Consider the following 15,259-nt stretch of genomic DNA (forward strand, 5'->3'; position numbering starts at 1 on the left):
ATGATGTTTCAAGGACTTGTGTACGATTTGACGTACGACGTGCTCCGCTGTGAGGACGACCGCCTTGACAACTACAGTCAGTACAGAGCCGTGCATGTACTGTAGTAGGTTGCAACCGGAAGGTGTATTTATTTTGCCTAACACCACATGTAGCACCCTCAATAGACCCACTTTAACTAATAAGTGGCAGCATTTTTAGGCTCAGGCAGCTGATCTAATGAGCCAGCCTGAACTATACCATTCAAAGTGGTGCATTCTAAATCTAGCATACCAAGAAATACAATACATAAACACCTTAAATACTTAAATTCCGTTAACCCCCACAAGTATATTGCTGAACTACAAAAGTACTTCTTCACTATAGGTGCATGCAAAAGATTCACCTATCTCACCTGTGTCCCTGAAGTCGAAACCAAATGGTATCTTGAATGTGTTTAATATCAGTCTCAGTTTGCACTAAAGTATTTGCATTGGTTCTGTTATTTTATTTATTCCAAATTGTTTAACCAGTTTTAGCCCCTATTGAATTTAGATGTCACCAGATGTAGCATCTGGTTAGGTGAGACTATGGTGCATCTAGTAACAATACTTACTACAAGCAAGATACAATAAAAAACTGCTTGCTGAATTGACATGCAATTTGCAGTGACCCCATATAGCCGTTCCTCTAGTGACCCCATTTGATTGACCCATGACCCTTCTATACTGTCTTTTTCAGTTATTTTACTACATTTTTGCAGATATGTGTCAACACTTAAGTGATTATATGATACCCCCTCCACCAAAATATAATCATTTTACATTTTCTTTTCACACTTTGCAATGTTTGTGAGTTCAAAGAATTTTGGTCTGGTTAGAGGTAAATAGCAGCATGGCCTCTAGGGACCGCTAGTGGGGCTTTTAGGTCTTGTTATTGGCGGAGATTATGTCAGAGATTGATTGATTAATTGAATGAGTTCGCCCCCTGTCAAAAAAATCGCTAAAATCACTCAAACTAAAGAAATTGAAATAATAATAATTGCGACCATAGGTTGCAGGTTACTATGAAAACCTGCAGCAACCTGTCAGTCCGTCTGTCTATCCGTCACGCCACCATATATGGCCATCAGTCCATCATGCCTCGTGACATGTCACGCCACCATATAGATCTGCATATATGGAGCCGGCCAGCAACTCTACATCTGACCTCAAACCCTTAGATCTCCATATATGGAGCTGACCTTGTTCCGACATTACATAATGTTGATCCACCCTCACCTAGCTGTCCTCACGCTTCGATGTCTCCCTTTTGACCTATACCTGTCCATTTAAACCATAGACGGCCTGTCCCAAAGTTATTAGTACAGCTGCACGCGAAAACTAGGCTTCTCAACAGGCCCGAAAATTGAGGCCCGTCCCTGACTGGTCCCTCATCAGACCTGTTCTGACACTCCATTATGACCTCATCAAACCCTGTACAGTGTACACTCAAGACACGCTCCATATATGGCCAGAATTCATTCCATATGTTGATCTGACCCCCCCCCCCCCCATGCCAAAGCACCAGCGCTCGCCCAGACGTCTGCCATCACCCAGGCGGATGCATGCATGCGACCTTGCCCTTTAGGGCGACCTAAGGGAGAGGTCGCTTCTCGCCCTAGCCTAGGGTGTCTTTACTGGTAATAATAATAATAAAAATCAGACCAGTCTGAAGCAAGTGGTGCAACAGCACCCCTTATTGGTACTCTAAACATCGGGACACAGGGACATAGTCACATAGGTTAGGACATAGGTTGGGACCTACAGTCTATGGTTGGGACATAGGGACAAAGCTGTTCCGAGTGGTTGCACCACTCAAACAATAATAATAACAATCTAGATGAACCTTGGTTGGAGAAAAAAAATCTTTAAGTTCTCTGGTAAAGCCATTTTGAATTGTGGGACACAAAGTAATTAAAATAAAATCGTTTTTACAGTCACTTGACAGTGACACCGCAGATAATAGGATAGCAGTCGATCTGATATTTGGAATTTAGTGAGAACGGCGTCACAATTCTCTGGCGTCACTGACGCCACTAGGCGGAGTTCCCACAACAGTCTTGACAGTTAATTTTGTCCTGTCAGCAACTGTAATAGGCAGTGAGTGACCGCATCAACACTTCTTTGAAACGCGTTCCATTTCATTCCATTCTTTACCTGTCCAACAGGTGTAGTGGGTAATACATCTGTGACATTCTGTGTTGCTTCCTGCCAGGCGCGCCAGAGCGCAGCGCTCAGCATTTTCCACAGAACACCTGGTGCTAGGAGGTCCTCCATGGGAGAATCTCTGCGTAAAGCGTGCCCGTGTCTGGAGACTTTGTGGCAGCGGCTTTTCGGCGACAAACCGCCGAAACCGGGTAGTGGAACTGGAACCAACGAGGTTCCAGTTCGTGTTTCGCCACGAGAGTGTGATGTTGATGGGGATTCTTCTTCACACAGAGAAAATCAACTGTCACCGGCGGACTTGGCATTTTCTGGGCGCGGAAATGTCAAGGAAAGCAGCAGTTCGATCTACACGGCGATGTGGCCGTTCGAGTCCAGGCACGAAGACGAATTGTCGTTTGAAGAAGGAGATTTGTTCAACGTCGTCAGCCGCACCGGGGACTGGTGGACGGCGCGGAAAGTCGACGAGAACGGCCGCGTACTGGCCACCGGGATTGTACCCAATAATTATTTAGCCAGAGCAGAGTCTGTGGATGCGCAACCGTGAGTAGCATGCATGGTCTCCATCTCCCCCCTCTCTACTCTCCCCCTGGTTCTTCCTCTTCCCTCCCCAGTTTCTCTAGGCTACTGTTGTTCTCTATCTCGTGTAATTTGTGTAAATAATGACAAATGTCAATGAACACCTCCCAGAAATGTCAAACCCGTCTCGGCAGGGCAGCAGCAGACGCAGAGCTCTCTTCATACACAGAGAAACCACCGGAGTATTCATTTAACCCTGAGTTTAGAGTGTACAAATTAACACTCCGGCTTTTACTGTTTAGGCAACTTTAATTAACTATTTTGCCACTGTGTCTCTCTGCAGTCTGTTGGCATATGGCAATGGCATCATCAATGGGAAGTGCCTGGTTGTGGTTGTTGAATCCTATAACATGATACATTACATCATGATACCATGTGTGCGCGTGTGTGCATGGTACCGTGGTACGGCCGTACCACGGTACCATGCACACACGCGCACACGCGCACACACGCGTGTAACGGGAATGGTTAATTACCCTGACTGAGGACAGGCCTAATAATGGTTAATGTTTATGACAGCGGCCCCCTGTCCCTCCCATATTTTGTCCAAAGTTTGAAAGAAATTCTAAAACTAAAGTGTCCAGCCAGCCAGCATGATTGGACCAGTCAGTGTTTAATCTGCACACAGGCTTGTGAAATTATCTCATTGGTGGCAAGATTTTAGTGACAGCAAGCAACAGTAAAACGTTATTATCAAATCCATTTTAAAATGTTTTATCCAGCAGGTGGTATTATCACCGGAATGATAAAATATTCATTCACACTCACAGTATAATAATGTAAAGGAATTAATTTAATGTAACCAAAGGGCACAATGAATGCAAGGACTAGTTCAATCAGCTAATTCACAGTGTGCTGCAAGCCTGCAACATGATCTGTAAAATAATAAGAGTCATGTGATTTTATAGAACAAAATGAAAATGTATTAATGTTCCACGTGATGCAGTAGACTCTCATAATAATAAATCATTTAACATTGTTCAACTTTTATTACTGCAGTAAATAATGACATGCATGCACTTATACCCTGATTCATACACTCTGTTGTTACTGTTGTTTGCATAAAGTAGCAGATCTACAAGCTCAGTCAGCTGGATTAGTAATTTCCACTTTTTCCAGCATCAAAGACTATCATAAAATGAATTAAAAATGTAACAATAATGTATACCAATAATGTATACTTCTCATGCTTTGTTGTGTTTGATAATCAGACCCTTCTGTGAATGTACACCTTCATGTATCTTAGCTGAATTTCCTCCTGTGGGATCAATAATGTGCAAACCTTTCCCCCCCAATATGTTTATTGCGTTTTACACGTTTTTATTAAGTGCAATCTTTATTGATTGAAGCAGCATCAGTGGTAGTACTAGTACTAGTAGTAGCAGTATAGTCTTGGTACTAAAATACCGGATTCTGAAACGAAAGAACTGTCAACGTGAACCGCATCAACACTTTTTCCAATTGAGATTTATTTTGGGCATATTATTTCGTAGGCCGAGACTGTCGACACTTACAGCATGGCTCTGTAGGAAGCTATAGCATCCATAAAGCTAAAAGGCTCCTGTGTGCTTGTCCGGAGCTAATTATCTCACAAACCGCTCAACCTATCAGCGCCATATTTAGTAGGCCAACTGAACTTAATACCTCCATGTGTCTTTTCAGGTGGTTCTTTGGGAAGATGAACCGCGTCGAGGCCCAGAGCAACCTGCTTAGGCGAGAGAACCAGGAAGGAGCCTTCCTTATTCGCCTCAGCGAGAAAGACGCTGTGGGATACGTACTGTCAGGTAAGACCGAGGAGAAGAGAGGTATAGAGACAGAGATAGCAAGACTGGAAGAGAGAAGGGGGTATAGGGGAGAGAAAAGAGAGGGAAGAAGCGGGAGAGAGCTACAGAATGAAAGGGATTTGTAGAGGAAGATGATGTCACAAGTTTTGCAGATACACCGTTTTGCCTGTTTATATGGAGACCATAGGAAACGGCGTTCTAAAAGATTTCCACTTTTGGAGGTGGTTTCACTTCGTTGCGTTTTCACCTCCTGTGGACACGGTTCTCGTCTAAATGACAGCGCTAAACGATACTTTATTTTGCCGTTTTTTATGAACACCATCCTCATGTAAAGAGCACCTGAATCATCACCTAGATCTGCATATATGGAGCTGGCCAGCAACTCTACCTCAAACCTCAAACCCTTAGATCTCCATATGGAGCCGACCTGTTCTGACATTCCATATGTTGATCCTTCCCCACCCGTCCTTCCTCTTCAACTTCGATGTCTCCCTTTTGACTGATACCTGTCCATTCAACAGGCCCGGAAATTAAGGCCCGGCCCTACCTGGGCCCTCATCAAACCCTGTACACTTAAGACACTGACCCCACTGCCACCCTTAAATCTCCATATATCGAGCTGACCTGTTCTGACATTCCATATGTTGATCTGACCTCATCAAACCCTATACGCTCAAGACACACTCCATATATGGCCATACCTCATCAAACCCTATATTGTATATAGGGTTTGATGAGGTCTGTACACTGTACAGTATGTGTTTTACATTTCTGCACTGAAGATCATGTAGCTAACTAGCCAATATCCATGCATCTTTCTGTTTGTTTGTTTGTGTGTGTGTGTGTGTGTGTGTGTGTGTGTGTGTGTGTGTGTGTGTGTGTGCGTGTGCGTGTGCGTGTGCGTGTGCGTGTGCGTGTGCGTGTGTGTGTGTGTGTGTGTGTGTGCACGCGTGCGTGTGCATACAGTGAAGTCAGATGGGCGCGCTAAGCACTTTAAGGTCATCCAGACAGGCTGTCAGTTCTACGTGGAACCGAGCCACTACTTCACGTCTCTCATTGACCTGATAGAACACTACAGTTCCACCAACTTCAGCTCTGTCAGCAAACTTGGAGAACCCTGCAAGAGGGTAAGGTGTACGACATGTGCAGCCAACTGATTATTACCATAGCTTTTTTGAAAATCCGCCAATCCATTCCCAACCTTGATCATCGACCTTGAGTTGATGATCGTGGCTAAATGGAAATGGTAAATGGACTGCATTATTTATATAGTGCTCCCAACGGCAGAGGAAACCATGCAAAGCGGGAGCATCTAGGGGTTCAGTGACTTGCTCTAGGACACTTCGACATGCAGCCAAGGGTGCAGGGTAGCCGGGAATCAAACCAGGAACCGTGCTCTACCTCCCTTAAGCCAATTTTAATATAGGATGTAATAAATGAACTTAGATTAAAATGATCTTGATCTTTGACTTTCTTCTCTCTTTGGGGCAGGCTACTGATCATTGAAAAACAATCTATCCGTTCTCGAGTCATTTTGCTAGTTAGACTCACCGTGACTTTGATTGTGACCTTGACCTTTGAAGTATTTTTGTGGTAACCTAATGCTCATTCATTCCTATACCTAGTTATATGCAAATCATTTTATTCTCCAAGTAATCTTTCTAAACAACAAAGAAAATAGCACATAAGCATAAACTCTGTTCAACTTGCTGAGCATTTTACAATATTGGACTGACAGTTCTCCATGTACATTATGTGTATGATCCTTGGTTGACCACAAAACTATAGTGCACTTCACCAGTTCACTTCATGATCAAGTCACGTAATCACACCAATGTGCCTGCCCTAAAATAAGGCCCTGAGAATGTGGTCACGGTTTCCAATGAAATGTTCTTCTTCCTCTATTCTCTTGTACTGTAACTGAACAGAAAGGAGGGAAGTGAGTACAGAATAACACATTTACAGGTATACATGTTGCAGTAGTGGTGTGTGGACTTGGATGCATAGCTTTAGCCACTTTGGAGTCTTTTAGCATGTGTTATGCAAACTTTGCAACTGTGTTCGTTGTAAACTAGCCGCAATTTGTTATCTCTATTTTTTGCAGTTTTTTCCTCCGATCTTTGTGAGTTATAGCCCTAGTTTCTCAGACTTTCCCTACACATCACACTCTTTCCTCATCGTAGGTGCATTTGTAATTGCTGTGTACTTGCATGCCCTTTCTTATCACTACAGGTTGGGACGATTATGAAAACATTTCATCACAGTGTGTGTGTGTGTGTGTGTGTGTGTGTGTGTGTGTGTGTGTGTGTGTGTGTGTGTGTGTGTGTGTGTGTGTGTGTGTGTGTTGCTGTCTGGAGGAACCACCTAACCCCATTTTTGAGTTTTTCCTCTTTTTCCCCTGCACAAACCGTGTTATTGAACACCCTTTACGCCTGTGTGTTTGTTAACAAATATTGATCCAATGAAAAGTAGTAAAAAGCGCTTTGGACAAAACCTCTTAACTCCATTGGACCCTCAAACTCTGCTAAAGAAACTAACAACCACCACCTCTCCCCCTCTCATGCAAGTAATTGACAATATATAAAGTCACAACACCAACTTTGATGAGGCTTTGCTTTGTTCTCAAAATATGTTTTCTTCATTTCCTGAAAAATTGGCATTTTTGAGTTAGGGGGTTTCTTCCTGACAGCAGAGATATGTAAAAATACATGTATACAATATACATGTTCATCTACAGTCTACACATAACTGCACATAACTATGTGTATGCATGCATGATTGTACATTATGAATGATTGTAGTTTTTATTTGCCACTATGTCCCCATTTCTCTCAATGTAGTCCTTACAACAATTATATCACCACACACTTGTACTCTTAGCACTGCAGTACACATGGTGGATTCCAACCCATATTTCCACAGCCAAGTTGTATTGATGTGCTGCAGTATGTACTATGTATGCGATTGCATACATCGATTGTGTGTATGCACATGCATGCATATGCACACATAACTTTATATTTATTGGACTCCACCAGGCACGGCCCCACACTCTGGACCTGTCCCATTCCACAGTGGATGAATGGGAGCTTCCTAAAGACCAGTTCACCCTGGAAGAGCAGCTGGGAAGTGGCTTCTTCGCTGACGTCCACCGCGGCCGCTGGAAGAACCGCATCAATGTCGCCATCAAGATCATTAAAAGCGGTATTTCTTCATGTTAACCCATTCAGACCGTACGACGTGTACACACACGTCCTAGCGCATTTTCATTGTATTGATATCAAACGTTATACATATTCTGAATTTCTTTATTTTTTATCCTTGCTCTTCGCGCATATACGTTGTCGTTCACTTCCCTGTATACGGATCAGAGAGAATGCCTCGTATCTGCTAATCTAGAGAGCTCTCCGTGGTTTTGACCAGATGGATATACTAAGCTCTTCCTTTCTGACCTGCCTCTCGTTCAAAATATGAACGTGAGGGATTATTCAGCGATTTTATCGTAACAATAGCGTCTAAATGGCAAAAAAGTGTCTAAAAACTGGGGTAAAAATAGTCTAAAAATGAAAGTTTTTTAGCAGTCTAGGCTAAAAAGCTCGGCTAAAAAACGTTGTGTCAACATCTATATATAGACAGTCTATATTTAGACCTTGATTAGCCTGGCTAATCAAGGTCTAAATGTAGACCCTATATATAGACGTTGAAACAACGTTGTTTCAACTAGACTGCTAAAAAACTTTCATCACGTCATTTAGATATCTAAAAGCCGAAAATTGCTCAGTGGGAGGTAAGCAAGCAAAAATATGTCTCCCGAATTTTCTCCAGAACGGAAGAGTAAAAGAGGAGACAGAATGAGAGCGAGCAAGCTCCAGGTCCACAGGTAGTAGGTACACTGTACCAGGACTTGAGATCCACTGGGAGGTAGAGGGTGAAGTGGAGGGCAGTCATTGGCCTGATGACACAACATACTAACGGAATCTCATCATTAGCGTGAATTAACCCCCATGGCAACATACAGTTCAAATGTACGTGTAAATAAAAATATGTAAAGTGTAAATATACACCCTTTATTTGTCAGTATACAGGACAGAGAGAACGAGGAAGTCAGCATGTGTACACCGCCTGTGCATACATATTTACAACGTTGCAGTAAATATGTCAAAGGCTTACGTTTTAAAGCCATGTGTTGTTATATTAAGTTATTAACCCAGTTTTATCACACGCAGTTGCTGAACTTTGAACTTGTATGGCAGTATAACTGGACTTTGTTTAGCATTATTTTCCAGTACAGCTTCCCGAAAGGTCCATAAAGACATTTCAGAGTTAGTAGTAGATACGTTTTCTTTGACTTATCTCAAAGTCAAGTGCCACTAACAAGAATGACTATGGTGTCATGAGGCGGCTGTGTCCTACTTCCTCCTGGGCCTCCAATAGCTGTATGCCTATAGAAAAGGAAAAAAACGGTGCATGATTACATTTATTTAATTGTATTATGTACAAAAGTTGGCCATTGGACCCCGCCCCCCATTCGAGTAGTTTATCTTATTGTATTAAATGCGAGCGCCCAGCAGTGCTGCTGGTGGCCGCCATGACAGTCCCATCATATCTCCAATATAGGAATGGGCCTCAAAAGCAGGGACATCGACTTGTAAAAATGGAGTATATGAAAGTTGCATTAAACTCCAGGATTGTAAAATAGGAGCGTGTGTGTGTGTGTGTGTGTGTGTGTGTGTGTGTGTGTGTGTGTGTGTGTGTGTGTGTGTGTGTGTGTGTGTGTGTGTACTGAAACTCGCTTTTGGCACAGTGGTCTATATTCAACATCTACTGTATGTGAATATAAAGCAATGAGTCACTTCAAAGTAATTACGGTTTCTGCTTAATTAAAAAAACAAACTCAGTCTAGCCATGGGAGAGCTGGAAGATATTACTTCCAAAGAAGCTTGCACAATCATCTGATGACACTTTCATATTTGGGCGTAGCTGCATTGGAAATGGAAACTCCTTATATGGTTATGGCTGACAGTGAGTCATAGTGATATGAGCATGATAACATGGTCCGCCGGCCGGTCCTCCCATCAGCCAAATGTTAATCTAGGATGTTTGAACATTTAGCTCTTTGCTTTTAATAGCTGTCAGTAGTCTGACAGGAGATGGGGAGAGACCAAACCTCCTAACTCCACTTGACCTGGATGTTTTTTCATTTCCTGAAAAAGTTAGGTGGTTTCTGCAGAGATATATGATACAGCCCATAAATAATACTGTACTGTACTGTACTGTACTGTACTGTACTGTACTGTACTGTACTGTACTGTACTGTACTGTGTATTGTTCTGTACTAGTAGGTGCAACATCAGACCAAGGCGATGATGCATAGCTTGGTCCCATCAGACACGTATAAGGACTGTTTGTATGGCCTCTCTCTCTCTCTCTCTCCCATCTATCTCCATCTCTCTCTCCATCTCTCTCTCTCTCTCTCTCTCTCTCTCTCTCTCTCTCTCTCTCTCTCTCTCTGTCCCATCTCTCTCTCTATCTCTCTCTCTCTCTCCCCCCCTCTCCATCTCCCCCTCCCCTCCCTCCCACTCCAGACTCTGAGCTGAACCATGTTGAGTTCCTGCGAGAGGTTCAGATGCTGAAAGGACTTCGCCATCGTCACCTCATCTCTCTGTTCGCCATCTGCACCACCTCCTCCCCTTTTTACATTGTCACTGAGCTCATGGAGAAAGGAAACCTGCTCAACTTCCTCCGAGGTAAGGCTGTGAACTCAGTGTTCAAGGATCTTTATGATTATGTCTTGTGTACAGGTACATAAGAGTTAAAAAAAATCCGTCTCCTCGAACATTGTAGCAGCATTAGTAATTGTAATAAAAGACAAACAATAATAATAATATTTTTAAAAGTTAGAGGGCGAGGCTGACATTTTTTCAGGGATTCCCGATATCCGCAGGATGGTATTAATCCATTAAAAACAAAGTAATCTAAAATTAACACAAAATCCATTGTCTTTCCTAATGACAACAAAACAAAATAACGGGAGCGGGATGGCAGTGGGAGTAATTTTGAGTGGGAGCGGGATGGGATCAGGAGTTTTAAGATTTTCCTGCCTTTATTGATAGGATGAAAGTAGACTTGACAGAAAATGGGGAGAGAGATGGGGGGGGGAAGACACGCGGCAAAGGCCGTCGAGATCGGGAGTCCAACCCGCAGCACGCCGTCAGGCTGGCTCAGCAGCCTAGGTGCCCAGACGGTTGAGCTAACCACCCGGGCCGGATCAGGAGTCATTCTACCAGGATTGGGATGGGATGGGATTTTTTCTGTGGGAGTGGACTCCCGTGTCAGTCTCTACTGCAATGCAAAGGTCTACCATAGCAACAGTACACCAATCTTTCCGCTAGAGGGCAGTGTGAAAATGAAGGCACTTTCTCCTTTTGATCATTTACAAAGATAATCAAAACGGTTCTTGAAGGTTCTGGTTGCAAGGTTATGTTTAGGTTTAGGTTTATTTATTTAGCATGTAGTACAAAAAATAGACAATAACATATCAAAGAACAAAAATACAATGCAAGGAAGGGAAGAAGCCAGAAGGCTTATTTTGAATCCTTTCCTGTAGGAAGAGGTCATTGGTTTAAAAGTTCATAAAGAACAGTAAATACGTCTACAAGTTGGCAAAGGGGGGCAGCTGTGCAGTAAAGAAATAAAAACACAGACTGCACAAAAAACAATAATAAACAATACAACAACAAACACACAAAAGAAAATATAACGCATCAAGGTAAAACATGTAATCTACAGAGAGGAAGAAATAAGATATTTCTTTAGATGTTTTTTGAATATTGGCAAGGATACTGAGGATTTAAGTGAAGCATCTAGGGCAGTGGTTCCCAAAGTGGGGTCCGGGGACCCCCAGGGGTACCTGAGGGAGTTCCAGGGGGGACCCATCTGTTTTGTTCATGTTCATAAAGTGCTAAAGTGTTTAAAGCAGTGGTTCCCAAACTTTTTCATGTCAAGGACCCCCAAATTGACACTACTTAGCCCGTGGACCCCCATTTGAAAATATATGCCAGGGACCCCCATAAGAGAAGACGTACACATTTAGACGTCTACATTTAGACGTCTACATTTAGACGTACACATTTAGACGTCTACATTTAGACGTCTACATTTAGACGTACACATTTAGACGTACACATTTAGACGTCTACATTTAGACGTCTACATTTAGACTTACACATTTAGACGTCTACATTTAGACATCTGTATACATTTAGACGTCTGTATACATTTAGACGTCTACATTTAGACGTCTACATTTAAACGTCTACATTTAGACGTATACATTTACAATTAGACAGTGTCCCCCTGAGTGCCTCCCCAGTGTCCCCCTGAGTGCCTCCCCAATGCCTCCCCAGTGTGCCTCCCGAGTGCCTTCCCAGTGCCTTCCCAGTGTGCCCCTGAGTGCCTCCCCAGTGTCTCCCCAGTGCCTCCTCAGTGCCTGCCCAGTGTCCCCCCCAGTGTCTCCAATAGCAATACAAGAGCAATAATACAAATTAATCTTAATGTATTAATCTTATTAATTAATGAATTAAATTAATTAATTAATTAATCAAAATTGCGGCCTGTGCCCAGCACCATGCCAAAGCTTTTTCCTGCAGGAAACACTGCTTGTGGTTGTAAATATATTGTTATCCGTGTTGCGAGGATGAGAGGGTACCTGGAAAAATATCTACCCCAAAAGGGGTACCTGGTCCAAAAAAGTTTGGGAACCCCTGATCTAGGGAGTTCCATAGATGAGGGCCTCTAAATTTGATGAAAGATTGATGTTTTGAAGTGCGACAATAGGGTAATTAAAAATGATCTCTTTGCCTTGTGGGGTAGGAGTGAATGTCAGAAGTAACACGGAAGAAATTGTGAAAAGAAGACGGAATGTCTTGTATGCATTTGTTAAATTTAAACATAAATAAACAGGTCTGAAAAACGTTTACTTTGTCAATGGGTAATAGTGAATATTTAATAAAGAGCGGGGCAGACGGCTCATACCGATTTGAATGTGAAATCATTCTCAGAAACCTTTTTTGATCAACATGTTATTAACAGGTTATCAATATCTAAATATATATTGTGAGCAAACATATTCTGTAAAGGGGTTATTAGCATGCTGCATTTCCCAAGCTTTACTTCTACTACTAACTACTGTAACTCGGTCTCGTTCATTTCTCAAGCTTTACTTTAGCTAACTCGATCTCATCCATTTCTCAAGCTTTACTTTAGCTAACTCGATCTCATCCATTTTTCAAGCTTTACTTTAGCTAACTCGATCTCATCCATTTCTCAAGCTTTACTTCAGCTAACTCAGCCTCATCCTTCTCCCTCAGGCCCTGAGGGGCGGCATTTGGACGTGGTGTCTCTGATCGACATGGCTGCCCAGGTGGCTGATGGGATGTCATACCTGGAGGAGCATAACAGTATTCACAGAGATCTGGCCGCACGTAACGTCCTGGTGGGAGAGAACAACATCTGTAAAGTGGCTGATTTCGGTCTGGCCAGGATTATTAAGGTAAGTGACAGTAGCCTAATATCCCCAGTGTTTATCCATTTGTGTGCAGGGTTAAATTAACACCAAAGATTTGACTGTTTACTGTGTATGGGGAGTGGGGAGTGTGTGTGTGTGTGTGTGTGTGTGTGTGTGTGTGTGTGTGTGTGTGTGTGTGTGTGTGTGTGTGTGTGTGTGTGTGTGTGTGTGTGTGTGTGTGCGCGGGCGTGCGACTCTGTGTATGCATGCGTGCGACTCTGTGCATGCATGCGTGCGACTCTGTGTATGCATGCGTGCGACTCTGTGTATGCATGCGTGCGACTCTGTGCATGCATGCGTGCGACTCTGTGTATGCATGCGTGCGACTCTGTGCATGCATGCGTGCGACTCTGTGTATGCATGCGTGCGACTCTGTGCATGCATGCATGCGACTCTGTGTATGCATGCGTGCGACAGTGTCACTCCCTCTCACCAGCTCTCCTGCATTCATCCCATCCAGGAGCCCTTCTATATAACAGAAGACAAGAAGATCCCTTATAAATGGAGTGCTCCAGAGGCCATCAGCCATGGCAGGTTCTCCATCAAGTCAGACGTCTGGTCCTTTGGAGTTTTGCTCTATGAGATCATGACCTGCGGAGGCATACCTTACCCAGGTTGGTTGATTGTTTGATTGATTGTTTGATTCATTCATTCATTGTTAAAAATAATAATAAATAGCTCTATATTCCGATTGCCCCAGCTCTTTACAATAATATACAGAAAATACATTTCCAGACATGAGATGAGACATAAGCATCAGCATCAGTTATAGTGTTCCAATTCCACTTTTACCAAGCCCACACAGGCTTACAAGACACAAATGAACATGCATACACCAACATGTCCACAAACAAACATAAACATTTTCATTGTCCAGGCTGCATGCGCTACGGATCAGAATATAGAGCTATTTAACACTGATAAGAAAAATTATCACTCTTTTTTATTGTATCAGAGAAACAGAGCATGCACGTCCAGTCTAGAGGTGCAGGGCAAACAGGAGATCAGCATGAAAATAAAAATAAAAATTCCCACACTCGAATGTTTTAAAATTACATTTCAATTGTTTTCATTCATAACCTTTTACACCCATCCACTATTCATGTCTCCCTCCATCCATCTGTCCATCTCTCTATATCCATCTACCCCCCTCCCTCTCCCCCCCCCCCCCCCCCCCCTCTCTCTCTCTCTCTCTCTCTCTCTCTCTCTCTCTCTCGACAGCATACAACAACATGGAAGTGTACCAGCAGGTCACCACAGGATACAGGATGCTGGCTCCAGACAAATGTCCCAAGCTCGTCTACAGCATCATGTGTGAATGTTGGAGCGCTGAAGCTAATGATAGGCCCGACTTCAAGGACCTTAAGCACCAATTGCTGAACGTTACCTACATATTGGAATGAACGTCCATCTTGCCGTACACAAACATGATCACTGGGGGCAGTAGAGAGAGACACGAGACAGTGGTGGTCGAGAGTGGCTGATAACTAACGTCATGTTGTAGTCACTGGTTTGAAGTCATCAGACCGGGTACCCAAACCGGAACCAGAATTACCCCAAAGAATTCCCCATAATCAAGGGCATCATAATTTCAGGGCCTAACCAATGAAAGCCATGATGCGGCGTTTCAATCCGACAATTTCTTCAAGTACTTCTTGGTATAGTTTGTTTGGTACATCCATCTTTTATTCCAACTCGTAGCGACTGGTGAGACTAAAAACAAACAGGGGGAACCAAAACAAAAGTGACGCAGAAAATCTGGAACAACCTTACTGGAACCAGATGGGGTTTTTTCTCTCTCTCTCCTCGACCGGCCATTTTGGAACCGAGGCTAGTTGTAAAGTGAGTCCTTCTTTCGCTCAAGAATCACTTCCTTTCCCAAGAGGACATACTGTATATTGTAAATTGTAATTATGCACATTGTTCATAGCTTGATTTATACTGTGTCAAATTGGTTATTTAAAAGGTGTTGTGATATTTTTTATTAAATAATTTCACCCCCTTAAGTTAAAGCTCTATATTTTTTTCTCAAATTTGAAAGGACTATAAAGAGAAGGCGGCGATCCGAGCACCCTCTCCTCATTTTTTACCTTTTGAGTGCTCGGATCGCTGCCTTCTCTTATAGTATTCTAGTCCCATTGAACGTCCC

At 43.0% G+C, this 15,259-nt stretch overlaps 1 protein-coding gene across 1 annotated transcript; it reads left to right on the forward strand.

Moving 5' to 3' along the window:
- Window positions 1-2,271: 2,271 nt before the first annotated feature.
- On the forward strand, window positions 2,272-14,928 carry ptk6b (PTK6 protein tyrosine kinase 6b). Its single transcript, XM_080763383.1, has 8 exons — window positions 2,272-2,724; window positions 4,423-4,544; window positions 5,511-5,671; window positions 7,583-7,748; window positions 10,130-10,291; window positions 12,914-13,095; window positions 13,571-13,724; window positions 14,332-14,928. The coding sequence occupies exons 1-8, from the start codon at window positions 2,294-2,296 to the stop codon at window positions 14,511-14,513; spliced, it is 1,560 nt and encodes a 519-aa protein (XP_080619509.1). The 5' UTR covers window positions 2,272-2,293; the 3' UTR covers window positions 14,514-14,928.
- The last annotated feature ends 331 nt before the right edge of the window (window positions 14,929-15,259 follow it).

Source organism: Protomyctophum bolini, assembly GCF_963924005.1.
Source record: "Protomyctophum bolini genome assembly, chromosome: 5".
NCBI lineage: Eukaryota > Metazoa > Chordata > Actinopteri > Myctophiformes > Myctophidae > Protomyctophum > Protomyctophum bolini.